We start from the raw sequence: 27,352 nt of genomic DNA, 5'->3' as shown, positions 1-27,352 counted from the left end.
AAGGAAGCAAGTGATTGGTTTGGGTTGGGAAGGGTTAATGCGGTTCATATAGATCATGGTCATGAGGATGGATGACGTGAGATGGTGCTTAAACTGGGTATCCCGTGTGCCGGCATGAGGTGGTGAGCGTTAAAGATCACATGGTGACCTTCACCAAGAGTAGTGGAGCTATCACTGGCACTCTGGACAAATTCCAAATTCCTGCCTTTATCCACGACGATGATGTCAGGCCTAGCCAAACAGTTGCTCAAGGACTTGGGCCAATTCTGCATGTTCTGAGCCCTTGATCTCTTACTAGGGGATATGGTATGTGAACACCTGGCTGGCAAAGAAGAAGACGAAGACTAATTTATGAAATTGATGTCTTATTTCCACAATGCACACACACCTGAACTTCGTGATATTCTGTCCATTGATCTTTTTCTGTCACAATATCTGTTTCATGTCCATTTTGCTTCTTCTTTCCAGGATCTTCTCTCCGTCATGGTGAAGACGATGAGAGCACTTCCAGTGATGGTCGTTATTGCAGACCTGATTTTGAAGAGTACGAGCTGCCGGAGGTGGTGGTAAGCAAGACATTAGATTTACTTTTTGTGCCTCCGTTATCGAAGTCGCGGGAGGCATTATGGTTTCAGGTTGTCCGTCCGTCCGTCCGTGATAGGCTTTCATTACTGCGATAACTTGAGAACTGCTGAAGGGATCTTAGTCAAACTTGGTGCAGGTATGTATAATGATGTAAAGATTAACTGATTAGATTTTGGGGTCACGGGGTGAAAGGTCAGAGGTCATGTTTGGTAAAAATCCTGTTACCGCAATAACTTGTGAACCAGTGATGTCATTCTGCCCAAAGTTTATGCAACAATGTATTATGATGCAAAGATGAAATTATTTGATTTTGGCGTCAAGAGGTCAAAGGTTAAAGTCTGGGATAGGTCTATAACTTGAGAATGACTGAAGCTATCTAATTCAAACTTGGCACAGGTATGTATAATGATGTAAAGATTAACTGTTTAATTTCAGGATCAAGACGTCAAAGGTCACAGGTCATGTTAAGTAAAAATTATGTTGCTGCGCCAACTCGTGAACCAGTAACGGGATTTTGAACAAACACTGGTATTCGTGTTTATGATACAAACATGAACTGATTGGCTTGTGGCATCAACAGATCAAAGTTCAGAGGTCATGTCAGGTAAAAATATGATAACTTGAGAACAGCTGATGGGATTTAAATCAAACTTGGTACAGGTATTACAATGATGTAAACGTGAACTGATTACATTTTTGGATGAAGAGGTCAGAGGTCACATTAAGGAAAACATCTGTTGCTGTTCTAACTTGTGAACCGTCGATGGGATTTTGCCCAAACTTGGTATAAGTATATATTATGATGCAAAGATGAACTGATTCTTATTATTATTATTTTGTTTTTGTATCCAAGATCAAGGCTCGTGTAAGAGCTAACATCAATCACAAAAAAACAAACAAAAAAACCGGACACAAAACATACAATAAAGGGAGCGGGAGACACGATGAGGAGGGAGAGGGAAGCGCACAAGCACAACAGCAGAGAACAGGGACATCGGGAGATTTGTGGGAGGGAGGCATGGGAAGGGGTCGGGGGTGGGGTGGGGGGGTATAAAAGATCAAGGTTTTGGACGGGGGAAGATAAGAGATGGTGGTGAACAGCTGTTTTAAAGACCTGGAGGGAGGAGTGGGATTGAAGAGAGTGGGGGAGTTTGTTCCAGAAGTGGGAGTAAAGAGGAATGAAAGAGAAGGTGAGCAGAGAGTCTTGATTTTGGCAATTTAACCATAAGACGGTTGCTGGCAGATCTTGTGCGACCTGTAGGAATATTTGGAGGACAGAGCACAGAGAGAGCTGGCGTATTCATTTGAGCTGTATTCCATTTGAGTATTCTATTGAGCTGCGGATGAAAGCCTTGCATGTGATGAGGAGCTCAGGTGTGCCAAGGAAAGACTTTGCATGACGGAGGATGCCCAGTCGGCGACTGGCTTTGGAGGCCAGCTTGGAAATGTGGTTTTCCCAGGAAAGATCATGGCAGATAGTGAGACCAGATGGCAGAAGTGAGGTTGTCCAGTTGGTCTTTTCGGAGAGACATTGTAAGAGTGAGAGATTTGTCAGGATTGAAAGACATGTTCCACCTGTTTAACCAGTCTGTGATTTTGTCCATGTGTCCAGAGAGTGAGGAGGCTGCAGACTGCCGATCTGATGGATGAGGAATAGAGTGGCAGAGAGTGGAGTCATCAGCAAAGAGATAGAGAGGATTTTCTAAAATCTTCTAAAACCATCATAAAAATTAAAACATCATAAAACCATCATAAAAACTTCCCCATGCAAAACCTTGATCTTTTCTACCCCCACTAATTCACCCCAGATGCACTTTTATTGAAATTCCAACTTCTTTCCTGGAAGTCCTTGCAGTGTTGATGTTTTATACCTCTCCCACCTCTCCCCAAGCCCTCCCCCTCCCACATTTCTCTCGATGTCCTTGCTCTCAAATGTTGTGTTTGTGTCGTTCCCCCTTTCTCCCCATCTTGTGGTCCGCTCCCCTTATTTTGTGTGTTATGTGTTGGTTGCCTTTTTGTGTGATTAATGTTAGCTCTTTCACTCGATCTTGTATTGCAAAAAAAAAAAAAAAGTTGGAGATATTCGTGTTAAAATGGTAACGTGACTTTCTGAATGTTATCTGAATGGGTAATATGACTGACGTGCATCCACGTGTGTCTGGTATCAATGGATTAGCGTTCACATTTGTGCCCATAGCTTAAATATATGTTGTGCTCCTTGAGAATCTACTATAAAGTCGATGAAAGGTAACTTTCGACATTCTTTGAGCATTTCAACACCATTCACAATTTTGTTGAAAGCTCATGGTTGATTAACATTATTGTGAAAGGCCTGTTACACGTTGACTGCTCAAAATATGGCCATCACTCCTTCTGTCATCGCCATCAGCACCTGCTCATCTGGTATCTTTTCTCTTGTTAATCCTGCTCAAATCGGAGCTGTATACTTTCATCTATTCCTTTGTGGTTTTTTTTCACTTGTATATTGATTTGCTTCCTTGTCTTTGTCCAATGCCGTTACCTTCTCCATTCCTTCAAAATGGTGACTCATCACCATCTCAATTGACCCACCCTCCCCTCCCCTGTACATCTCTTTAATGACCTACAAACTCTGTGTAAAAGCACTATACTTTAAAAAAAAAACTTTCCAGATGAATAAGAGTTACCAGTGGTTTTTATAACTGGTTATTTGTCTTTTAATGCATCTCAGATACAGCTTTGCGAATGCTACCACAATTAAACAAGCGCTTCTGTCTGTGAGGGACAGCAACATTGCCCCGTACAGTCTAAAACTGAGTTGATGTCCTCAGGCTGCACAGTTACAGATTGGAGCCATGTTGGCAATAACAACAGGAAAGCACATAAAGGCAAAACGCTGGTGGCATTGTGGAAACTAGGGCATGCCCGTACTATATATAAGCTAGGACGTGCCCGTACGTGGGTGCCCGTTCCTTGCAAAAAAAAAAAAACTGCAAAAAAAAAAAAAACTGCAAAAAAAAAAAAAACTGCAAAAAAAAAACAATGGTTTGGTCCATTCGCAACGACCACAGAACCCCCACCCTCTATTTACATGAATGGTTTGGTCCATTCGCAAAGCCAAAGCGAACGACCACAGAACCCCCCCCTCTATTTACATGAATGGTTTGGTCCATTCGCAAAGCCAAAGCGAACGACCACAGAACCCCCCCCCCCCTCTATTTACATGAATGGTTTGGTCCATTCGCAACGGCAAAGCGAACGGCGAACGGCTAAATCGCCATAGCTCGGTAAGTACTTGTCCGATTAATTTCAAACCTTGAAAAGGCACATCCTCGGGTCCCCAGCAATATACCTGGCAAGTTTCAAGTATATCGGACCGGTAGTTGTCGAGAAACAGCGGTCACAGACAAACGTACAGACGTACAGACGTACAAACGTACAGAGATTACTGGAATTATAGATAGATGAAGGTTGTAGGATGTGGACCTGACATGTCTGTGTGTGTGTGTGTGTGTGTGTGTGTGTGTGTGTGTGTGTGTGTGTGTGTGTGTGTGTGTGTGTGTGTGTGTGTGTGTGTGTGTGTGTCTCCGTGTGTGAAATATACATCGGGGTTCGACCTCAACTCCGAAGGTGTGCTGTGATGAGTGTCCGTAGATGTCCCGAGGAGCTGTATTTTTCAATATCACAAGCGGCGAATGACCTTTACGGTGTGGAAGGTCACCGATGATTTAGCCCCTTATAAATGTCTGTGAAGGAACCAAGCTCTTTGTCATCGTGACATGTGTTGGCGTTGTATTTTAGTGGCACAGCATCCATATTTGCATGCCACACTGGCCAGAGTTAATTTTTCGTGATGACGATGCATCTATGAGCTGCACTAATAAGGAACTTTCTCCGAATAAATTGAATCAAAATCCTTCAACGACGACCTGCATTGGGTTTGGAACTACAAGTGTGCAGCTGCACTTCCTCGTCACCAAACAAACCTTCATTGAAATATGCCCTCTACGATGAATGAATGGCATCAAATCCCTTGTCAAACCATCAGAAGACTCATTTGCTCCTCAAGATATTGTTGTTTGTTCATGTATCGATTCCAATGGTGGGCCCTCATGAAATCCAAGCAGCTGCCTACTTTACGCTCGGGTAATGCTGGAGATTTATTGGCAAAGCAAGCTGCCTCCATTGGCTGTTTCTTATGGCACAATAGCCTGAGTTTTACGCCATGCCGGTGTCAATCTACCGTTTACCTCCCATCGTCAGTATGTTTGTCTGCGACATATGCTCACCAATTGTGTCCGACTGAAGAAGCGATGGCGTTCGAGCCATCGGGGATGTCTCCCCCATCTTTGATGTTCCTCACCTTATTTTAAATCCATCATTTTACTTTCACTACCAAGCACTTTAAATGCTTTATGCTCATCTCCAATTCTATTGAACTCCCATAAGCAATCCGTTTTCACGTGGTAATGTTTTCTGGATATGTCGTGTCTCGTGTATTTTTGTAAAACGGGGGGAATTCACGTAAAATCCGGAAAATCGTGGGGAAAAAATCCTCCAGTGTACCAGCACAGCCTTACTTGAAAGTTGGCCTCCTATTATTGTTCGGGTGGGATATAATATGTTTTTCTTGTGCAATTCTTGCCGTAGTCGTTGCTTTGACACATCTTGGAATGTCGCTCATTGTGTTTCACGACAAGTGTTCAGAAAGTTTAAATTCCGTAACTTGGACACATCATCCAACCAGGCAGCAAAATTGGCCAAGCATCCATTTTGGCCTTGTCTTGAGCGTGCTGCATGTAAACGACATCAATAATTCAGGCAGCGCACAGTAATTGGAGCCGAGCCATCAGGCGAGACGTCCACAAACCTCTCCCTCGTCTCCACCTGCAGCCGGCTTCCCACTGCGTCCCTGTCGCTCCACTGCCTTGCAGGCAAACAGGAGGGACCAAGACAAAGTGTGTACGGCTCTGGGTTCTGTGTTTTTAATGAAACGTGGCATAAAATGAGGCTCATTGCTGGTGATATGTATATCCGACAATTGCTTATCAATTTATCGAATAATAACAACGGAGAGGTGAACAAAATGATTGAATCCACAAAGACCACTATCGATAAACCCACAGTGCATACCTCGAAATATTGCTCACGCCACCGAGCATAAAGTCGCCAAGTTTAAGAATTTCCATGTGGACATGTTTGATTCTCACGGTCTGTACACGATCTTCTTTTTCCGATTGGCGTTTAGCATTCTGAGTTGGCAGGTGGGCCATTTGGAATCGGCAACCTCGGTGACTTAAAGCGGTTGCAGTCGAGGATGCTTTATACAAAATGGATTCAGGACTTCTTCATCTTTGATATCATTTTTCGAGTTATACCCAAATTTAAGCTGCACAGGTAAACATGCAAAGATTGCAACGGTGTGGATTGCTCCGAAGGATGTTCCAAGCCATGACCTTTTTGTCCAATTCCACCGGCCGCCTGACAGGACAACACTCGGCGTGTGGAGAATTCCCTTCGGGTGTGGGTGATCGAAGCGAGAGACCTTCCACCGAAACGCCGCTACTTCTGTGAGGTGTGTGTGGATGACGCCCTGTGTGCACGAACCACGAGCAAGGCGCGGCGTGAGAACCTCTTTTGGGGAGAGCAGTTTGAGTTTGCAGCTTTACCGTCTTCCGCTCGACACTTGACCATACACTTGTACAAGGTACGTAACAAACGGCTAATTGGCCAAATAGCAAATCAAATCGTTGGACAATTTGGGAAACAGGAATGCCTTATACCGACGGTAAAAAGCTAACAAAAATGTGGAATCGACAAAGTGAAAACACTCATGCCATTGCAAAAGCAGTCGGCAACCGACTGACCAAGTTGTCGGCAGGTACTGCCATAATGACCTCCGAATAGAGTGCGCATATAGCCAGCTCGCCAAAGGCATATTACCATAGTTCATTTGAAAAGGCATCCCTGAAAGGTATTTGTGGATTACCAGCGATGTGTGAAAACATATAGGCTACAGGGGATCCGTACACAAGAATCCATCCAGAAAATAATGCACCATCATCTCCTGGGTCTATCACCTGGTTAGGGCAAGAGCAACGGCCTAAAAGTTTTGCGGAGCTGGCTTAGCAGCTATGCACGGACATTGCTCATTGTCACACGGGGTTTGCTAGCCCCAGTGGCCTGAGGTAGAGCCCGGAAGGATTGAATTTGAATCCAAGTCTTGTCAGTGCAGGGGGTTTTCGCTCTGAAGCTTTAAAGGTGATCACGGGCGATGCTCCTTTGTGAACATTGCAACAACATAGGTAAACGGGCTCCTGTAACAATTAAAGGATTCATTCCTCCCGAGTGCTGGATCCGTACAGCTGATCGGACAGTTGGCGGTTAAACACAGCAAACTTGGTACAGCTACGCTGCTGATGCATTGCGTCCACACTCTATACCAGCCCAAGAATGCAGAATTTGGCCAGGGCACCGGCGTACATCGGCATGCTCTTTTTGAAAGACCGCGAGATATTTAACGTCCGTAAGTCACAAGAGCAGGTGGAACAACAAGCGTAACATCTCCCATGAAGGGAGGCGTCCTCCTTGATGCAGCATTCTGATCACAACACAAGAGATAACATGCAGCGAGGTAGCATAATGAGATCTACAATGACTTGTGATGACGATAACTACACCGTATTGATGATGCAACCAGCTGATCGTATCTGTGATCTAATCCTAATCCACAATTTGTTCCTTAAATAATTACAATCCCATATTGCACTCAGCGCCTGCTTACCTGAACTCGCTATTTATTTTTATCTCTCTTGTTTGTCGCTTATTCACCATTTTTTTCCACTGTTCTTTGTTCTTTTCTTCTTATGTCCATTGTTTTTTTGTTTTTTTTTCCAGAGAACCCATCCATTTTTTTTGGTCTTCATCATGCCCTCTTTCACCTCTTCCACAGGAACAAGAGAAAATCAAGAAGAAGAAAGACAAGGCGAGTGGTTATGTGGGGCTGGTCATGATACCGATGATGGCGGTACGGGGCCGCCAGTTTGTTGAGAAATGGTACGCCATTTCAACTCCCGGTGGCAGCGGGCCCGGTGGTGGCGGGGGTGGTGTGAGTGGGGCCGCCACTAAGCTGAGTGGTGCGGGTAAGGCTGCATCCCCACCTGCAGCCCTACGCATAAAGGCACGTTTTTTGAGCATCGCGGTGCTCCCCATGGAGTGCTACAAGGAGTTTGCGGAGCACATAACAACACGGCACGGAGCACTATGTGCTGCTCTCGAGCCCCTACTGTCAGTAAAGAGCAAGGAGGAGGTGGCACGTGCCCTCGTTCACATTTTACAGAGCACCGGGAATGCCAAGGTGAGACACAGCTGGCCCGACGAATGGACCTTCCTTGTAATATTTTGTGGACTTTGGGATCCTCTACCTATCTCTCCACCTAGATCCCTTGTCTTTTCTTCCTGCTATATTCTTTCCATCCTCTTCTTGATCGCTAGTTTCCCACTTTTGACCTCCGCCACCAAAGGTGGATGGAGGTTGTATTTTCACCCGTCTGTCTGTCTGTGAGCAGGATATCTCAAAAATTTATGAATGGATTCGGATGAAATTTGGTGGACAGGTTGGTTGTGTGACAATGACGAATTGATTCGATCTTGGTGAAGATCCCTGGTGTTGGGCTAGCGGCTAGGGTGCCGGCTTAGGATCCTAGGATCCTGGGTTCGAATCCCGGTCAATCGCTGAATTAACGCCAGGGGGGTTGACTCAGCCTGTCATCCTTCCGAGGTCGGGCAAATTGAGTACCAGTTCACTGGTAATTCCCTGCTTGTCGTTAAAGGCGGCAAAAAGGGTTGGCGTCAGGAAGGGCATCCGGCCGTAAAACATTGCTTCAAAAAGGGGACCGAAAAACAACAACAACCACAGTTCCCGAAAAAGGCCAACCCCCGCTTGCGGGGAAAAATGGCCTCTAAAGGTGGTTTTTTTTTTTGGTGAAGATGCGGATCCAGATACGAGACTTTTTAAAGTGATTCTTCACCATTGAGAGATAGGGCCAAAAAGTATATATAGCACAATATTTCAAAATGTTATTGGCAGATTTGGCCGAAACTTGGTCGATAGATTGGGTGTGTGATAAGGGCACATTAATTAAATTTTGGTGAAGATCCGGATCCGGATACAAGGATTTTTAAAGTGATTCCTCAGCATTGAGAGATGGGACCGAAAACGATATATAGCACGATATTTCCAAAAGTTGTGGACGGATTATGACAAAACCTGGTGGATGAATTGGGTAGGTGACAAGAACAAATCGATTCGATTTTGGTTCAGGTCCGGATACAGATCCGGCCTATCAGTGGGATACAAAACGTAAACTGCTCAGCCTGGCAGAGGTATGCTCTCTACCGAGTACTACCATCGCTATTCGTCTCAATGATGAACATTATTTGAGATTAATCAAAGGAAATTTGGAAACCACACTGAAATGTAAAAACACACAATAGCTTCATTTCATTGCCATATAATTTGCCACTTCCCATTATTGTATGAAAACTTCCACATTAAGCAAAAAATGCAACTTCATTGAACTCCCCATCTGTTTCTGTGCAGCCAGCCATGCGTTCCTATCTGACGTCTCTGATTGGCTCTGAAAGCCGCATGAAGGTATGTCTTTCGCATCCAATCAGGAACCAACAAAGGAAATGCGTGGCCACATGCACAGACATTGCCAGCAGATTCATGAAGTTACATTTGCTGCTTAATAGTGCTTCTGCCTTTTTGTTCTCATACAAGGGTGTAAGGCAGAAAATTTCAAATGATCACATCTTGCAATTCTCAGTTTTTGAAACGAGTGTGGTTACCCTTTAATAACTTCCTTTACTTACTGCAGCGATAAGAAACTTGCACACGTACTTACTTTTATCATTATTTTTTGCTTTTATGCTCGCGTTATTGCCACACAGTGTGACGTCATAGTCTAGAAATTTGAAATGGATCACGTGTCGATAGGCTTTGTGATCATCACGCGAGTGAAAGCTTGTATTCTTGTACCGTCCTCCAAACAGTGATGACTCTATTTACATTTCACTGTCTGACAACATGGAACAACTTCTATCCACTCATCCCAACTCTCTCTTCCTCATTTGTGGCGACTTCAACTGTCATCATGCCAGCTGGCTGGGTGTGGGTTCATCTCTCACCAGCCATGGCACCTCAGCAAAGGACTTCTGCGACTCACTGGGATTGACACAATCTGTCAATTTCCCGACCCGGATCTCAGCCAATGGTGTATCTTCCCTTCTAGACTTGGTTATGACAAACTTCCCTGCTAATGTCTGCTGCTCTTCTTCTGCCCCAATCGGTTCTTCTGATCATGTGCTTGTTAAAGTGGACATCTCTCTGGCCATTCTCAGAGAGCCTCCTCAGCGTCGCCGAGTCTGGCATTTCACTCAGGCCAACTGGCACGGTCTTCAAGCAGCCATCAATCATCTCATCTGGACTGGTCTCCCATCTCCACTGCCTCTGACATCAATTCTTCCTGGGAATTCTTCCAAAGCAAACTGCTCTCTCTCATGCACAGATTTATCCCATCTCGTCTTCAGTTGTCTTACCCTTCCTCCCATCCATGGTACACTGAATCTTGTGGTGAGGCAGTTGCCCTGAAACAACTTGCCTTTGCCTCTTGGAAGGCTAATCCAACTGAAGGCAATCTCAGTTCCTTCCACCAAGCTCGGAACAAGAGAATGAACTCTCAAACCTGTCTCCTTCCTCCAAATTCTAGTGGCGTCTGGTCAAATCCGTTTCTGGTGTTTGTTCCCCCTCCATCCCCTCCCTTACCTCAAATGGCCACACAGTTGACACCGCACGTGACAAAGCCGAATGCCTCAACTCTGTGTTTGCCTCAAAATCTTTTGTCCCAAACCCATCTCTCTCTGTTCCCACCTTACCCAATCGAACCCAACTGCTCCTGGACTCTGTGTCCTTCTCTTCTGACAAGGTGGAGGAGTTTTTGTCAAACCTCGACTCTGATTCTGCAACTGGACCAGACGGCATCAGCCCACGAGTCCTACAATCCTGCTCTGCCGCTCTATCTCACCCTCTCTCTGTTCTTTTCACCCTCTCTTTTGCTCAAGGTCATCTGCCAGCATCCTGGAAATCAGCAAACATTACCGCTTTACACAAAAAAGGTGCAAAAACTGATCCTTGCAACTACAGACCTATCAGCCTCCTCCCAATTATCAGCAAAGTCATGGAATCCATCATTGCTTTGGATATCAAATCCTTCCTCTTCTCCAATGGCTTGATCTCCGATCATCAATTTGGATTCAGACCAGGTCATTCTACTCTGGACATGCTGCTTCTGCTGTCTCAACAATGGATGGAGGTCCTCAATGCCAAACAGGAAATCAGAGCCGTCTCCCTTGACATATCACGTGCCTTCGATACAGTCTGGCACCCAGCTCTGCTCACCAAACTCTCCTCCTATGGTATCCATGGAAATCTCCATGCATGGCTTGTGGACTTCCTCTCTTGTCGTAGTCAACGTGTGGCTCCAAATGGAATTCTCTCATCTCCTCTTCCTGTCCAGTCTGGAGCTCATCAAGGCAGTTTTCTGGGCCCTATGCTTTTTCTGGTATTCATTAATGATCTCTCCAACTCTCTGGAAAATCCTCTCTATCGCTTTGCTGATGACCCCACTCTCTGCCGCTCCATATCTCAACCCTCAGATTGGCAGGCAACAGCCTCTTCACTCTCTGCAGATCTGGACAATATCACAAACTGGTCACACAAGTGGAACATGTCTTTCAATCCTGACAAATCTCACACTCTCACTTTGTCTCTCCGAAATGACCGTCTGGAAAACCCTCCCATCTACTTTCTCAACAATCCTCTCGAAGAAGCCCTGCCACTCAAGCTTTTGGGTCTCACTATCTGCCATGATCTTTCCTGGGAAAACCACATTTCCACGCTGGCCTCCAAAGCCAGTTGGCACTGGGCATCCTCTGTCATGCGAAGTTCTTCCACGGTACTACTGAGCGTCTCACCACATACAAAGCTTTCAGCCTCAGTTTGATGGAATACTGCTCTCCCCCCGCCCCCACCCCCCCCCCCTCCCCAAGCCCTCTCCCTTCCACATCTCCCGATGTCCCTATTCTCTATTGTTGTGCTTCCCTCTCCCTTCCCTTCTCGTCTCCCGCTCCCTTTATTGTATGTTCTATGTGTTAGCTCTTACACAAGCCTCAACTTCGTATACAACAAAAGAAAAAAGAAGAAGCAGATCCATTAACCTTATCTTGGCCCCGAATTCACCGAAATGATCACTCGATCACCGCAGAATGTGTTGTGAACAGCCAAGCCCACTTTTAACACACAACGACAATAATTATACAATTGTTTTGATCTGTTGTGTTGTGATTATATATCCCGTCATTATGGCCAGTGCCTGTGGAAAAATGCATCGTCCAAGTGTGCATGGATTAAAGCATAAAACCCAACAGCAGGCGATAAAAATGTTTTACTATTTATAAACATAAGATTTATCTTTCGTAACTTGTATTTAATTCAAGCAACAAGTTCATTGTGTTCACCCGTTAATTTTGTCACGGATATTATTGATAGTTCAACTGAAATGGGTGTCTTCATTTTGTCTGCTCCTTTAAACATTATAAATTGGTATCAATGACATTATATTTCTCTGCTCACCCCATCCCGCTCCCCACACCTTCCATTGTGCAGGAATTTCTTTGTGAGATGGTGCTGTCAGAGATTGAAAGGTGCGGCGAGAACGAACACCTACTCTTTCGAGAAAACACGTTGGGTACCAAAGCCATTGAGGAGTTCCTGAAGCTCGTTGGGCACAAGTATCTCCAGGATGCACTTGGTGCGTATGTTGAGTAGTGAGAACTTGAGTGTATTTTATGTGTGTTTGCTTTGTGTGTGTACATTTATCTGTTTTGTGTTTAAGGCTCATGAAGGAGCTTGTTTCTTATGGAGGAATATGGGTAGCAGAGTAGCTGTTTTTATTAACGGCACATTCACAGCTTTTTTTTTTTTTTTTTTTTTTTTTTTTTTTGTATACTGAATCGAGGCTCGTGAAAGAGCTAACATTTACTTCACAAACAAATCAACCAGACAAACAAAATATATAAAAAGAGGGAGCGGAAAATAAGATAGGGAGAGAAGGGGAAGCGCACAAACACAACATTTGAGAGCAGGGAGATGTGTGGAAGGGAGAGGGCTTGGGGGGAGGAGGCGTGGGAAGGGGGGGGGGAGGGAGAAGTATAAAACACAAGGACACCAAGGACTTCCAGGACAGAAGTTGGTATTTCAAAAAAGTGGAACGAGGGTGAAATTAGCGGGGGTAGAAAATATCAAGGTTTTGGATGGGGGAAGATAAGAGATTGTGGTGAACAGCTGTTTTAAAGACCTGGAGGGTGGAGTGGGATTGAAGAGAGTGAGGGACTTTGTTCCAGAGGCGGGAGAAAAGAGGAATGAAGGAGTGAAGGTGAGCAGAGAGTCTTGATTTTGGCAGTTTGACCATAAGAGGGTTGCCAGGCAGATCTTGTGCGACCTGTAGGAATATTTGCGGGACAGAGCCCAGAGAGAGCTGGGGGGGCAAGGCCAGAGAGGAGTCGGTAGAAGACGGAAAGACCACCAACCTGCCTGCGGTGAGTGAGTGAGAGGCCCTTGGAGTTAGCTTCATCGCGGGAGATTCCAATGATTCTGAATGCTTTGGTTTCAACAGCGTGAAGACGAGCTAGGTGTGAGGCAGGAGCACCAGCCCAGAGGGGAGAGCAGTATTCCATTGAGCTGCGGATGAAAGCCTTGTATGTGGTGAGGAGCTCAGGTGTGCCAAGGAAGGACTTCGCACGACGGAGGATGCCCAGTCGGCGACTGGCTTTGGAGGCCAGATTTGAAATGTGGTTTTCCCAGGAAAGATCATGGCAGATAGTGAGACCCAAAAGCTTGAGTGACAGAACTTCTTGGAGAGGATTATTCAGAAAGTGGATGGGAGGGTTGTCCAGTCGGTCTTTTCGGAGAGACATCGTAAGAGTGTGAGATTTGTCAGGATTGAAAGACATGTTCCACTTGTTTGCCCAGTCTGTGATTTTGTCCAGGTCTGCAGAGAGTGAGGAGGCTGCAGACTGCCGATCTGAGGGATGAAGAATGGAGCGACAGAGAGAGTAGAGTCATCAGCAAAGAGATACAGAGGATTTTCAAGAGAGTCAGAGAGATCATTGCTGAAGACCAGAAAAAGCACAGGGCCCAGAACACTGCTTTGTGGAACTCCAGCCTGAACAGGAAGAGGAGATGAGAGAAACCCATTCAGGGCCACACGTTGATTACGACTAGAGAGGAAGTCCGCCAGCCATGCGTGGAGATTTCCATGGATACCAAAAGAGGAGAGTTTGGTGAGCAGAGCGGGGTGCCAGACCGTATCGAAGGCACGTGATATGTCAAGGGAGACTGCTCTAATTTCCTGTTTGGCATTGAGGACCTCCATCCATTGTTGAGAAAGCAGAAGCAGCATGTCCAGAGTAGAGTGTCCAGGTCTGAAACCAAATTGATGATCAGAGATCAAGCCATTGGAGAAGAGGAAAGATTTCATATCTGAAGCAATGATGGATTCCATGACTTTGCTGATAATTGGGAGAAGGCTGATTGGTCTGTAGTTGCTGGGATCTGTTTTTGCACCTTTTTTGTGCAAAGCGGTGATGTTGGCAGATTTCCAAGCAGATGGAAGATGACCTTGAGCAAAAGAGAGGGTGAAGAGAACAGAGAGAGGGAGTGAAAGAGCGGAAGAACAGGATTTTAGGACCCGTGGGCTGATGCCGTCAGGTCCAGTTGCAGAATCCGAGTCAAGGGTTGACAGAAACTTTTCCACCTTGTCAGGAGGAAAGGACACAGAGTCCAGGAGCAGCTGGGTACGACTGGGTACGGTGGGTACAGAGAGGGATGGGTTTGGGACACAAGATTTAGAGGCAAACACAGAGTTGAGGCATTCAGCTTTTTCACGTGCGGAGTCAGCCGTGTGGCCATTTGAGGTGAGGGAGGGGATGGAGGGGGAACAAACACCAGAAACAGATTTGACCAGATGCCACCAGGATTTGGAAGAGGGAGACAGATAAGAGAGTTCGGTCCTGAGAATGGAGAGATATTGTTTCCTGGCTCTCCTGAGGGTGGACACACACTTGTTTCGGGCTTTGTGAAAGGAAATGAGATTTCCTTCCGTTGGATTTGCTTTCCAGGAGACGAAAGCAAGTTGTTTCTGGGCAATAGCCTCACCACAAGATTCCGTGTACCATGGACGGGAGGAAGGGTATGACAACAGAAGACGAGATGGGATAAATCTGTGCATGAGAGAGAGCAGTTTGCTTTGGAAGAATTCCCAGGAAGAATTTATGTCAGAGGCAGTAGAGATGGGAGACCAGTCCAGATGATTGATGGCTGCTTGAAGACCGTGCCAGTTGGCCTGAGTGAAATGCCAGACTCGTCGACGCTGAGGAGGCTCTCTGAGAATGGTCAGAGAGATGTCCACTTTAACAAGCACATGATCAGAAGAGCCGATTGGAGCAGAAGAAGAGCAGCAGACATTTTCAGGGAAGTTAGTCATAACCAAGTCCAGAAGAGAAGATGCTCGGTTGACTGAAATCCGGGTCGGGAAATTGACAGATTGTGTCAGTCCCAGTGAGTCACAGAAGTCCTTTGCTGAAGAGCCATATCTGGTGAGAGAGGTACCCACACCCAGCCAACTGGCATGGTGACAGTTGAAATCACTACATATGAGGAAGAGAGAGTTGGGATGGGTAGATAGAAGTTGGTCCATATTCTCAGACAGCAAGATGTAGATGGAGTCACCACTGTTTGGTGGACTGTACAACACACATATGAACAAAAGGTGGGAGCGAAGGGGAAGCCGTAGCCAAAGGTATTCCTGGGGGTGAGGTGGAGAGAGGGCAGTGCAGGGCGAGTGAGGAAGAGAGTTTTTTATAAAGATAGCAACCCCACCTCCAGGACGAGGCTCAGGTCTATCATACCGGAGGAGGGAGTAACCTGGGAGAGATACCAAGGAATCAGAGACGTCATGAAGGAGTAAAGTTTCTGTTAAGCAGATCACGTCTGTTTGAGTGAAGGCCCCGGATGTTTGAGGTCCATACCATTAAGGAAGAGGAAGAGGAAGAGGAAGGGGGAGCTGTTGAAGGTGTGTCGGAGATTACAGAATAGCTTGGAGAAAGCGAAGAATGGGGCGGACAAAAGGTTTGATGGTGATTGGGAGAGGCGCAGTGAGGTGTTTGACGAGGGGGAAGAGCGAGGCAGAATGTTGAGGGAGATGAAGGTGAAAGTTGGAAGGGGGAACAAGCGGGGAGGACGCTCAGGGAGTGACCTCCCTGCCCCATGCGAGTCCCGTGCTCAGCTGGTTCTGGCTAACAGTACCTGGTATGGGCCCCTCCCTCGTCCAGGGTAACGGATCCCCACTGCCTTGTGGGGGAAGCCTCTTTCGGCTAAGGCTATGAGAAGGACACTCAAATATCAAACCGCACTGGTAGGTCAGCCTGGGCAGCACAACATCGTGGATAAATGTGCCCATGAAAGTCAGTGGTGGCACAAATTAAGGCTTCACTGCGCAGCATCTGCAGACAGCTGTGTCAACTTCATGCTGGTTTTTCCCTTCATTGGCACCAGCTCACCTGCTCACCATCCATTTTTACCTATTCAGCCATCGCACAACGCACAATGCTTTGTGAGCATGCCAACAAAGTGAAGTGAGTCGTAGAAAGCGACGACTCACACCATCGTCATCACATACATTACATGTTGACAATGACGTCCGGGTCACAGTGAACAAATCAACACGTTGTATTGTATTTGAGCCGAGAATCTCAATATCGTAAGCCAAGTGCTCACATCGGAGTGCCAGAGAGGTCAAGCAGAATATAATTTTCTGAAATAAATCACAACCATCCTTGCTGTTCTACAGAGTTTTCAAAGACCCGAAAGCTCATCCATGTTAATGGTTGTTTACATTTTGGTGTCACAATCCTTTTGTCCTTTGTGTTCTTCATATATATACAATTATACATGCTATGTCCCCTATGTCACTGATGATGTCATTGATGGTTGTTGGTATTTCGCTAAGTTTATATTTATGAAATTTGACCTTTTATCAAGATACTTGGTATTCTGAACTTGTCTCCATTATTGAGAGATCGAAAGATCCTCCTTCATCACACGATGCGAAGCAGATGATGCTGATTAACAGTGCGTTTTGTTTACACCGTTCAGGGGAATTCATCAAGGCTCTATACGAGTCAGATGAGAATTGCGAGGTGGACCCAAGCCGCTGCACACCCGGTGACCTGCAGATGAACCAGGATAACCTGCGCATGTGTTGCGAGTTGGCGTTCTGCAAAATAATCAATTCCTATTGGTGGGTGATTAAATGTGACTCACCCATAAAGGTCTTGCTTCCTCCTTCTTCTTCCTCCTCTTCCTCTTCTGCTTCTACTTCTTCTTCTTCTTCTTCTTCTTCTTCGTCGTCGTTGTTTTACGGCCATTTGCATGCTTGAATGTGTAAGCCGTGTTTCACCTAATGGCTGCTTTCCAGGCAGCGCAATCCGTTGCTAGCCCTCTTGTTAGGCTTTTAACTCTGAGATCATCTCTCAGCAACTCATTCCATGATTTCCTCGGACAGCCTGGAGCTCTTCTTCCATTCACATTCATATTTATACACTTCTTCACACAGCTGCCCTTCCCCATCTTTTCCATGTGTCCGAACCACCTCAACCTACCCCTATGCATAACCTCACTCATGCTCTCTATACCTAACCTACCTCTTAATTCCACATTTGGTTTCCTATCCTTCAGTGTCACATTACACATCCATCTCACCATTCATATTTCATCGTTTTTGATCGCCCAGGTTTCACTGCCATACATCATCGCACTTCGAACGCAAGCTGCATTAAGTTTTCCCTTTAGTTGGAGAGAGATATCCCCCTTGATGTCAACAGGGGTAACAACTCCCTAAACTTCCGCCAACCACTTCTATTTCTTGCAGTCACTGCTGCCACTGCACCGCCACCTGCAGCAATCATAACACCATGGTAACAAAATCTATCTACACATTCCAGGGATATGTCCCCATCAACTAATCTTTCCACTCTGACTGGTACCAGTTGTTTACCTGCACAGACAGCACACTTAAAGTCAGGAACCACCTGCAGTCTACCCCTGATGTCACTACACCTCTTGTGCACCCAGCAGTTACAATATTTACACAATATTGAGTTGCTACCTGCACCCTTTTTACAGACAACACAAGGTCACCTCCCACTTTTTTTCCACAGTTCATTCTCCCACCGCACTAATCAGTGCTTTTGTTTTTGTTCTCTTCACTTTCAATCTTCTGGCCTCCAAACGCTCCTTCAATACTGTATATTTACCCATGACCTCTTCCACACTCTCGACTATCAGCACTAAGTCATCAGCGTACATGAGCTCGCAAGGTAAGTCTCCTCTACGTTCCTGTGATATGGCTTCAAGAACCATGATGAACAAGATTGGGCTGAAGACTGACCCCTGGTGAACCCCCACTTTCACTTCAAAGTCCTCACTCTGCACTCCATTTACCCTCACAGAAGTTTTTGGTCCATCATACATCACCATGACTACCCTGACTAACCAATCCTCCACACATAACTTTCTCATTGACCATTGCACCACTTCCCGAGGCACCTGAGGCACTGTCGAATGCGTTCTCTAAATCCACAAATATAAAGTACAGCTGTCTCTTCTTCCCCAGATATTTTTCCTGTATTTGCCTAATTATAAAAATAGCATCGAACGTGCCCCATCCTGGCATAAAGCCAATTTGAATTTGATGTATATTAACACTCCGTCTTATCAATTTATCCACGACTCTCTCGAACACTTTCATTCCATGGTCCAGCAGCTTCAAACCCCTATAATTATCCCTAACTCAGGCATCACCCTTCCCTTTATAAATATTCACTCATTCCTTACAGGAGTGGTCAGAGAATAGGGGTGAGTGTGGAGGGTCATCCTGTTACCCTTATTATTATTACTATTATTAATATTATTCCTTAGTAATAATGTGAAAGGGCCAGCAGGATGGCCTAGAGGTATGCACACTCGCCTTTAAGCTGTCGAGCTTGAGTTTGAATCCAGACCCAGCTATAAACTATCATCCTGGTGTTTCATTGGGAGGATGATTCATCAATGTGTGTGTCGTCCCTCGGATGGACACGGTAATCTGGACGTCTTGTCTGTTTGCATTAGTTGTTGACGTTACAGATCCCACATTGTCCTTCACGAAGAGTTGGCAAGTTATTGCCGGCACCATGAACACATTACAAATTCCTGCCCAAATTACTCCTGAAAAGGCAATGGCAAACCACCTAGTCCTTGCCAGGAAACTGCTTTGGCAACACTGACACTCTGAAACATAGCATGGTGCATCAGAATCAGAATAATGTTAATATTATTATGCTATTATTGTTATTGTTGTTATCACTTTTGTTCTTGGGTGCGCCATGTTATGGCCTTGGAAAAATGCCACAACATGAAATGACACTCAAGCTGCTATCTATACACGTTAACATGGCATTTTCCAAGGTGGAAAAGCTGATAAAAAATGGAAATTCCTCCAGATTTTGTTGAGGTCGAGTCAAATTATTATTACGATTATTTTTGTCAATATTATTATTATTATTAATATTAATATTGCAGCCTTGCCAGCGGCCTACTTAGAAGGCTCACTCACTCTCCTCAATGCGACTCAGGTACGTTAGTCTTTGGGGGACGTGCTCGATGCTTGATGTTCTTCTTCTTCGTGTGATGTATGGATGGCAGCTTGTTAATATTATCATTATTTTTTATTATGCCATTATCAATGGACAGAATTAACTGAATAGTTTGTGGTTATAATATTTTTAAACTTCTGGTACGTGAGCCCCACAAAATGCCACAGTAAGCTGTACAGTCATGTGAAAAAGTAAGTACACCCCATGTAAAGTTTTGACTTTTTCAACATATTTCAACATACAGCTATTTGATCTTCATTTCAACAATATTGATAGATAAAAGTGATATAATATGACAAATATCATGAAACATTTACATTTTGTAGTCCATTGTATAATTTAAATAAACATAAATGCAAATACCGCATGTAGAAAAAGTAAGTACACCCCTACGTTTATCACTACTTCAAATACCTAAAATTAGAATCAGGTGCACCAGCTCAGGTGCAAATGATTAGAACATTGTTAGAGAGGATCTTGCAGGAACCTGTCTTGTTTAAACCTCAGACATTTAGTTGGGTTTGCTCTTTGTTGTTGAAGTATGCAGCGTCACCATGCCTAGATCAAAAGAGCTCTCTGAGGCCTTCAGAAAGAAGGTTATAGATGCCTACAAGGCGGGGAAGGGATTTAAAAAGATCTCCAAACAATTTGAAATCAATCATTTGACTGTCCGGAAGATCATCTACAAGTGGAGAAGATTCCAAACAACTGCCAACTTGTTCAGGCCAGCCCGCCCCAGCAAATTCAGCCCGAGAGCAGACCGCAAGATGCTGAAAGAAGTCTGTAAGAACCCCAGAATGTCATCATGGGACCGACGTAGCTCTTGCCACTGTTGATGTCAAAGTGCACGAGTCTACCATTAGAAAGAGGCTGCACAAATTTGATCTCCATGGGAGGTGTGCCAGGAGGAAACCTTTGCTCTCCAAAAAGAACATTTTAAAAAAGAACGAGCAGGGACCCGTGGAACAGAGTTCTGTGGAAAAGCCTCGCTTTATTTGGGTGGTGTATAAGCAACGAAGCGGTGCCTCGCATGCTTTCAGAAGTTTATGTTTACTGCTAAGCCAGCGTTAATGTTCGTCGTCTGCACACTTATTACCAAAAGATAATGTCATGAATTTGTTTTATGTTCCCAGAGATCAGATGTTGAAGTGGAGATAAATGATGAATTGCAAAATGAAAGTGACAATCAGGAAAAACAAACGTGTTGTTTTATACATCTGACCAAAACAAACGTTGCAAATTAGCCTTATAGGGGCATCGCGTTTGTTTCCATTGGCATCATTTATGCTTTGTGACGGTGAACAATAGTTAGGTATAGTCAGTTGTAATGAACAAAAAAAAGTTTTATTTACTGAGCCAAATTAGTCCATTTTTTTTAAAGCATCATTTTCTTGGGAGCTATTATCCCTCAAACTTTCACTCTGTATCTGCCCCTGAGTTCGTAGATGATCTCCCCATAAACAACGTTGCGGGTTAGTCGGCCTGCAGTAAGCTCAGTCTCTCTCCTTATCCGCAATTAATTCTGGTTGGCAAAGACACGCAGATAATGTGGGTCTCCTACTCTACTCGGTGCAACGTAAAAACACTGGTGGGAAGCAGCACTCCAGCAAGCTCTGACCCTGGCTTTTGTTGATTGTCATCGCAAAGACCGGCCTGACCGGAAACTGTCCTCCGCGGAGTTGTAAAGGATGATCCGTGTCAGATGGAGAAAGAAAAATTCTAGGAATAAGGAGAATAGACCCGGAACGATCACCAGCGAGCTTCCGCGCCTGAAGAACACGTTCAGTGGGTCATACGAAGCACCGCCCGGAGACACCTTTTTAACAGTCGGAACTGCTGCTAAGCTCAAATCCACAGTTAAAATTTTGAAATTTGGTTCAGGTTAGAAAATTTTACAGCGTGTCACTCTATTGTAGAGCGGAGCGGAGCGGTGCTTTGTATGATTGGCTGTCCCATATATGTTTAGGTCCTGGACATTAAATATCCCATTGTGTATTTTAAAAAGAGCAGACCGTTGTGGCCTTGGGATGTGAATATGACAGGCTTGATGGGCCAAGTGGTCCTTTCCTGTGCTTTAATACCTCCACCACCGAAGGTGGACGGAGGTTATGTTTTCACACCTGTCTGTCTGACTGTTTGTCTGTGAGCAGGATATCTCAGAAAGTTGTAGACAGATTCGGATGAAACTTAGTTGACAGGTTGGGTGTGTTTCAAGAACAAGACGATTCGATTTTGGTTCAGGTCTGGATCCAGATCCGGCCTATCAATGGGATACAAAAGGTAAACCGTTCAGCCTTGCGGAGGTATGCGCTCTACCGAGTGTTCTAGTCGTGTGTGCGTATGTATGTGTGTGTGTGTCTTTGGCTGTCCGGGCGGTAACCTTTTAACATTTGAACTTTTGTCATCAGATTTTCTTAAAGTTATATTTATAATATGGAGAAAACAAATTAATTATTTGGTCAAAAAGTTAAAGGTCAGTGTCATAAAATCGTCAATTTTCATCCAATTTACCTGAAGTTTTAAGAATTTGCATATTGGGTCATTGAAGCCTATTGCTTTTGAGGTCAAGAGGTCAAGATCACCTAAAATGGGTTTTTGGGGGTGGGGGTTTGTTATCCGTTTTCGTCATGTTTACCATCCGGAAGAAGAAGTCTGAATACAAAGCAGACACGGACGGGCTTTGCCTTTTCAGATGCTTCTAGTTTAATTTGTGGAGCATTGTGGGTTTATCAGTTGAGATAAACACTCAGCTTAGAAAACGCACCTTTTTCTTTTCAAGTGCAAGTACTGTATAGTAAAATAAATAGGGTGGTAATACTCCTGTGGACCTTATGAAGCTCGTCAGGCCACCATAGTGGTTTTTCTTTGCACAGATATACCCAGTGGTGCCCATCTCCTCCGGTCGAGGTTTTTTTCTGAGCAGCCTTGAGAATTGAAGCTGGACCAGTGATGACAATGCAACAAAGTTTCAGGAAATGCAACCACCACAAACTTTACACTTTAGCTATACTTACCCTGTAACAAGAGAAATACTGTTTGAGAGGCCTTGCATACTTTGTTTGGTTTAGATGAGCCCATGGTACTTTAATTACAAACTTATAATCTTGTGCATTTCCTTCACAGCGTGTTTCCTCGAGAGCTCCGTGAAGTGTTTGCATCTTGTCGGCAGCAATGTGGCGGCCGTGGGCGCCACGATTTGAGTGAGCGCCTCGTAGTTGCCTCCCTCTTCCTGCGTTTCCTGTGTCCCGCCATCATGTCCCCAAGTCTGTTTGGTTTGACCCAGGAGTACCCAGATGAGCGCACCGCTCGAACACTCACACTCATTGCCAAAGTCATCCAGAACCTCGCTAACTTCACAAAGTGAGTGCTGGGTATCCGGCCTTCAGATATACTTAACCATCATGCTTGCAATTATTAGCTTATTGTCTTCAGTCTAGATCTGTTTACTCCTGGACATAATTCCACCTTGTCTTACTTTTGCCATCCATAATTCCTTGACTTTCAACTTCTTTTTACCTGTGCATTTTGTTGTGCTCTCATACCCTGCACCAAAGCCCCTATCTTCCCCTCATTTCGTATTTCCTCAACCCATGCCACATTTTCTCATTCCATGTCAGGTTTGGAAACAAGGAAGACTACATGGCCTTCATGAATGACTTTTTGGAAAACGAGTGGGGAAAGATGAAGCGGTATCTGCTGGAAATGACCAACCCAGATTCAGGGCCTCACTCTGAGAGCTTTGATGGCTACATAGACCTAGGCCGTGAACTCTCCTTCCTCCACATCCTCCTTTCAGAACTCCTCGCTCAAGGAGATGCGGTACGTAGCCAAGAACATGGGGATACAGTACATTACAATTCAATCATTCCGGAGTTACGGTGACTATATAATCGGTGTTGAATTCTTCAAAGCAGGTGCACAGCCTCATTTCTTCTGCCAGTCCAGACATTGTGGAGGAAGAATTATGGTTACTCCAAGTAATAAACCTTCCACACTGTTAAGTATGAAATATCTAGGATTTTAAATCTGCAACATGTACCAACTAGAACGCCACTCAGTAGAGTGCATACTCCCGCCGTGGGTTTAGTTGGAATAATACGTTTTGTTTGACATCCCCTCTCCCCAAAACAATAAATGAAAAAGGAAGTAAGCCCTAACTGTCAGAATTTATTTTGATATATCTCGGAATTAGAGGAGAAAAACATCATTTAAGAATAAGAATAAAAGCTTTAATGCTGTAAAACAGAAAAAATCTTTCCCAAAAAAATTTCCAAAAACATTCCTGGATCCGGAATAATATCCTGAGCTTCACCAAAAACTAAACAATTCTTCCTTATCCCAAGAGCAATCATCCCACCAACTTTCATCCAAATCCATTCAGAACTTTTCCAGATAACTTGTTCACAAACACACGAACACACACACACACACACACACACACACACACGGACGGACAGGATCGAATGCGTTACTCCCTAGCGGGAGTAATAAACCTGAAAATCGCAGAGCCAGAACCAGAATTATTTATTTGGTCGGGGAAGCCCATGCGAGGTTTCTTCTTCTTCAGCCTCTCGCAACCCTGAGTGAATGTGCGATCTTTTTTTAAAAAGGTGAAATTTTGCCAAATCTGTTTTAATTCGTTTGTTAATATACCTCAGCCATTGACAAATCTGGAACTAAGTCTTTATAAGTTCATCAAATACTGACACCGCGAATGACATTCGCTGAGCTAAATGTTGATATCTCTTCTGAGGTAAAGATTTAAAAAAAAAAAAGTTTTAAAGCATTATACGTATCAAACGATACATTTTATGAAACGGGGAAACCTAATACACACTTTGGTGGTTTTAAAATGACAGAATATGTCTTTATTAGAAAAACAAAAAGAATATTGAAGACGACGCTGCTAAAAGAAAATACACCGCTCCAACGCATAACCACGAGTTTAAACTACATTTACAACAAATATGAAAACTATTTTCATATCACAATGTTAAATATAGAATATATAGAAGATAATGTTAAAAAAAACGAGCCCTATCTTCCAATGGTAAAAAAAATCCTTCAAAAAATTCCTGGATCGGGAATAATATCCTGAGCTTCACCAAAAACTAATCAATTCTTCCTTATCCCAAGGGCAATCATCCCACCAACTTTCATCCAAATCCGTTCAGAACTTTTCCAGATATCTTGTTCGCAAACACACGAACACACCACACACACACGGACGGACACGATCGAATGCATTACTCCCTGGCGGAGTAATCATGTCAACAAATCACGAGTGTTACCTTCGACCTGTTTCAGCTGAGCAGGAGGTGTGCGTAGCTTGCCAATCATTGTCATGGTGAATTAACAGGGTCTCGACGAGTTTGCAAAGGACATTGCAATAGGTGCTTTTGCAGCATCTTTTCTTGAAGATGCAAAAGCAGATATACATCTACCATGTTTTTCAGATCCCTTTTTAGAAAACCACTATAGATTTGAGCAAGTTTAGTGCAATGCAACCATTTGCACACATGCTTAGTTTAGTGCATACATGTGCAAAATACGACAAGTAACAGACATGTCACAGTTATTTTGACTCGTTAACATACCGTATTTGACCTTTGGTGGCAGGCCTGCTCAAAACAGATCAGACCAAAGGCAAGCAGAATGCCAACAAAACTACCACAGTGACGTGGCGAGTGAAACAGATGTGCTTTGGTGGTGTTTCGTTATATGTATGAGTCGGAATGTTTACCAAAGGCCTTGTGTTGATTGCTCGCCATTAAACATCGCCCATACATTAGTAGTTACATAGGTTCTGTGAAAAGGACAGTGTGCTTAGACTTTAGAGCAACAACAACAAAAAAAACTCCAATTTATGTAAGCTGAAGAGGAAGCCTTTGTTCTTTCTGAAATGTTTATCTAATTACTGGCGTTTTCAAACAGCCCTTGTCGACCCAATTTCAGGCCATCGAGGCTTGGTCTTCCAAAATGCTTTTATGAGAACGAATGCAAATTACCAAGAAATGCACGTTGTAGAATCCCCACCAAATTGTGTAGAATCTGGCATTTGGATTAAACGCTGCTCTTGTACCCGCTGTTTAAGGGATTCACTTTGTGGCCAAGTGCTATATTAATTGTGGCCTTCTCTTTGGTTGTTTTTTTTTGGTTTTTTTTCCCAAATACACAGAAGGAAAGAAGTGCAAAAGGCTTTTTCATCCTACGTTACAAAATTTTACTCGCAGTGTGTGGTGGCTCCATTCCATGCGCTGCGTTGCGTATTTCTGAAAGCCCACACCATAGCTGCAGTTTCATTACTGTTGCCATTTTCATGAATGCACCCATCGTAACTATACAGTGATCCAAGACAGCTGGCATACCATTTCTGTTAGTGACATGGGACATCCTTTGGGAAGAAGAGATGGTCAAATAATTGGCTCATTTGCGCACGCACTGCCACAGTGGCAGAACTAGCCTCAACTCAGAATTCTGCTGGTACTGCGATACCACAAAGCTGAGCTGCATCCTTCGATGGTGATCGGACCTGTTAATGAGGCATGGTCACCTCTCTCTCTCTCTCACTCCCCCCTTTCCCCTCCCCTCTCCCTCCACTCCCCCTCTCATCCCCCTCTCTCTTTTCTCCATCTCTTTCCCCATTCTCTCTTCACCCCCTTTCCCTTTCTCATTCCTCCTCCTTCCCCCCTGTCCTTCTTCCCCTTTGCTTCCTCCCCTCTGCTTTCTCCCTCTCCTTCCCCTCTCCTCCTCCCTATCCCCACTCTCCTCCCCCAACCTCCCTCTTCTTCCTCCTCTCCGCCCCCCTGCCACCACCTCTCTTCTTACCCCTCTCATTCCCCCCTGCTTGCCTCCTCTCTCCTTCCTCCCTTTCTCCCTCCCCCTTCTTCCCTTCTATCCCCCTCTCCTTCCCGTACCTCTCCTTGCCAACCTCCCTCATCCTTTCCGAACCTCTCCTTGCCAACCTCCCTCTCCTTCGTTCCTCTCTTCCCCCATCTCCTTCTAGCTTACTCTTCTCCCATTTACTTCCCCTCATACTCTCCTTCCCGTCCCTCATCTCCTCCCACATCTCCTTTCCCTCACCATCTCTTTGCTTCCTTTCGTTACTCCCTCGTCCACCTTTCTATTGATTGGTTACTTCATTTAATCATTCATGATGACATTGCTGAGGATCTGTTGGTATATGCAAATTAGTATACAGGTTGACTTGAAAGCTCTGCATTTTAAGCCAAGTTTTACATGTTGCTGGTGCCTGTAGCTTGCTGTAATTTGTCGTGGGGTACCACGTGAATTGATATCTCCTGAGAGGAAAACACAAAATTGAGCTTGGTGGTGGAGATTTGGTGATTTAATAGCCACTGAAGTTTCCCAACCACTTGCAAAGAGGATGAAACACGGATATGAAAAACTTATAAACCCAATTGCACTTCGCACCCTGGGAAAATTATTTAAAAGCCTAAAATCTGCCCAAAACGTCATGTTGATTTGAGTTTTGGCAATACCGTCTGATCACTGTACATTCGTGATAATTGTCTGTGAAAGACTCCGTTTTCTTCCCTAACCTTCTCCCACCCCCAACCCCTTGCCTTAGACTCTTGCAGCCAAACTCGGTCCTTTGCCACGGATCCTGGGTGACATCAGTGCAGCGCTCGCTTCAACGAGCCCCCCAGCCCCACCTGCGCCCTTGGTATCTATGCACGGACCCGGCACGGCATGCCCGGGCCTGTTGATAACGGGTGTTGCAGGAGATCGGCTTGCGAGTGGGCCCGCCATCAGCAGCATGAGCTTGGCTTCAGGCCTCCATCGTATAGTTGAAGATGGAGATATGGCCGGGTGAGAGATTGGTGGCATAAATGGGATTGATGGGATCTATTTTGGTTGGCACCAGGAAACCGAATCAATGTAATGTGGATTAGGCAAGCATTGATCTCCTTCGTGCATACCTGGCAGTCCCATTGTGGCCCCAAAGCTG

General features: G+C 44.8%; 1 protein-coding gene across 1 annotated transcript in view; it reads left to right on the top strand.

The window, feature by feature from the left end:
* LOC144890819 (disabled homolog 2-interacting protein-like) overlaps nucleotides 1–27,352 on the top strand; it is a 69,150-nt gene that overhangs the window by 40,468 nt on the left and 1,330 nt on the right. The window contains exons 3-12 of the mRNA XM_078772660.1: nucleotides 469–566; nucleotides 5,691–5,828; nucleotides 6,053–6,271; nucleotides 7,517–7,670; nucleotides 7,731–7,921; nucleotides 12,293–12,437; nucleotides 16,841–16,985; nucleotides 22,504–22,740; nucleotides 22,998–23,199; nucleotides 26,972–27,213. Coding sequence (XP_078628786.1) covers nucleotides 469–566; nucleotides 5,691–5,828; nucleotides 6,053–6,271; nucleotides 7,517–7,670; nucleotides 7,731–7,921; nucleotides 12,293–12,437; nucleotides 16,841–16,985; nucleotides 22,504–22,740; nucleotides 22,998–23,199; nucleotides 26,972–27,213 — 1,771 coding nt within the window. The remainder of the gene's footprint in view (nucleotides 1–468; nucleotides 567–5,690; nucleotides 5,829–6,052; nucleotides 6,272–7,516; nucleotides 7,671–7,730; nucleotides 7,922–12,292; nucleotides 12,438–16,840; nucleotides 16,986–22,503; nucleotides 22,741–22,997; nucleotides 23,200–26,971; nucleotides 27,214–27,352) is intronic.

This window comes from Myxine glutinosa, chromosome 2, assembly GCF_964187855.1.
Source record: "Myxine glutinosa chromosome 2, kmMyxGlut1.1, whole genome shotgun sequence".
NCBI lineage: Eukaryota > Metazoa > Chordata > Myxini > Myxiniformes > Myxinidae > Myxine > Myxine glutinosa.
Note: the sequence above shows the minus strand (reverse complement) of the source record. Positions and strands in the feature narration are given on the sequence as shown.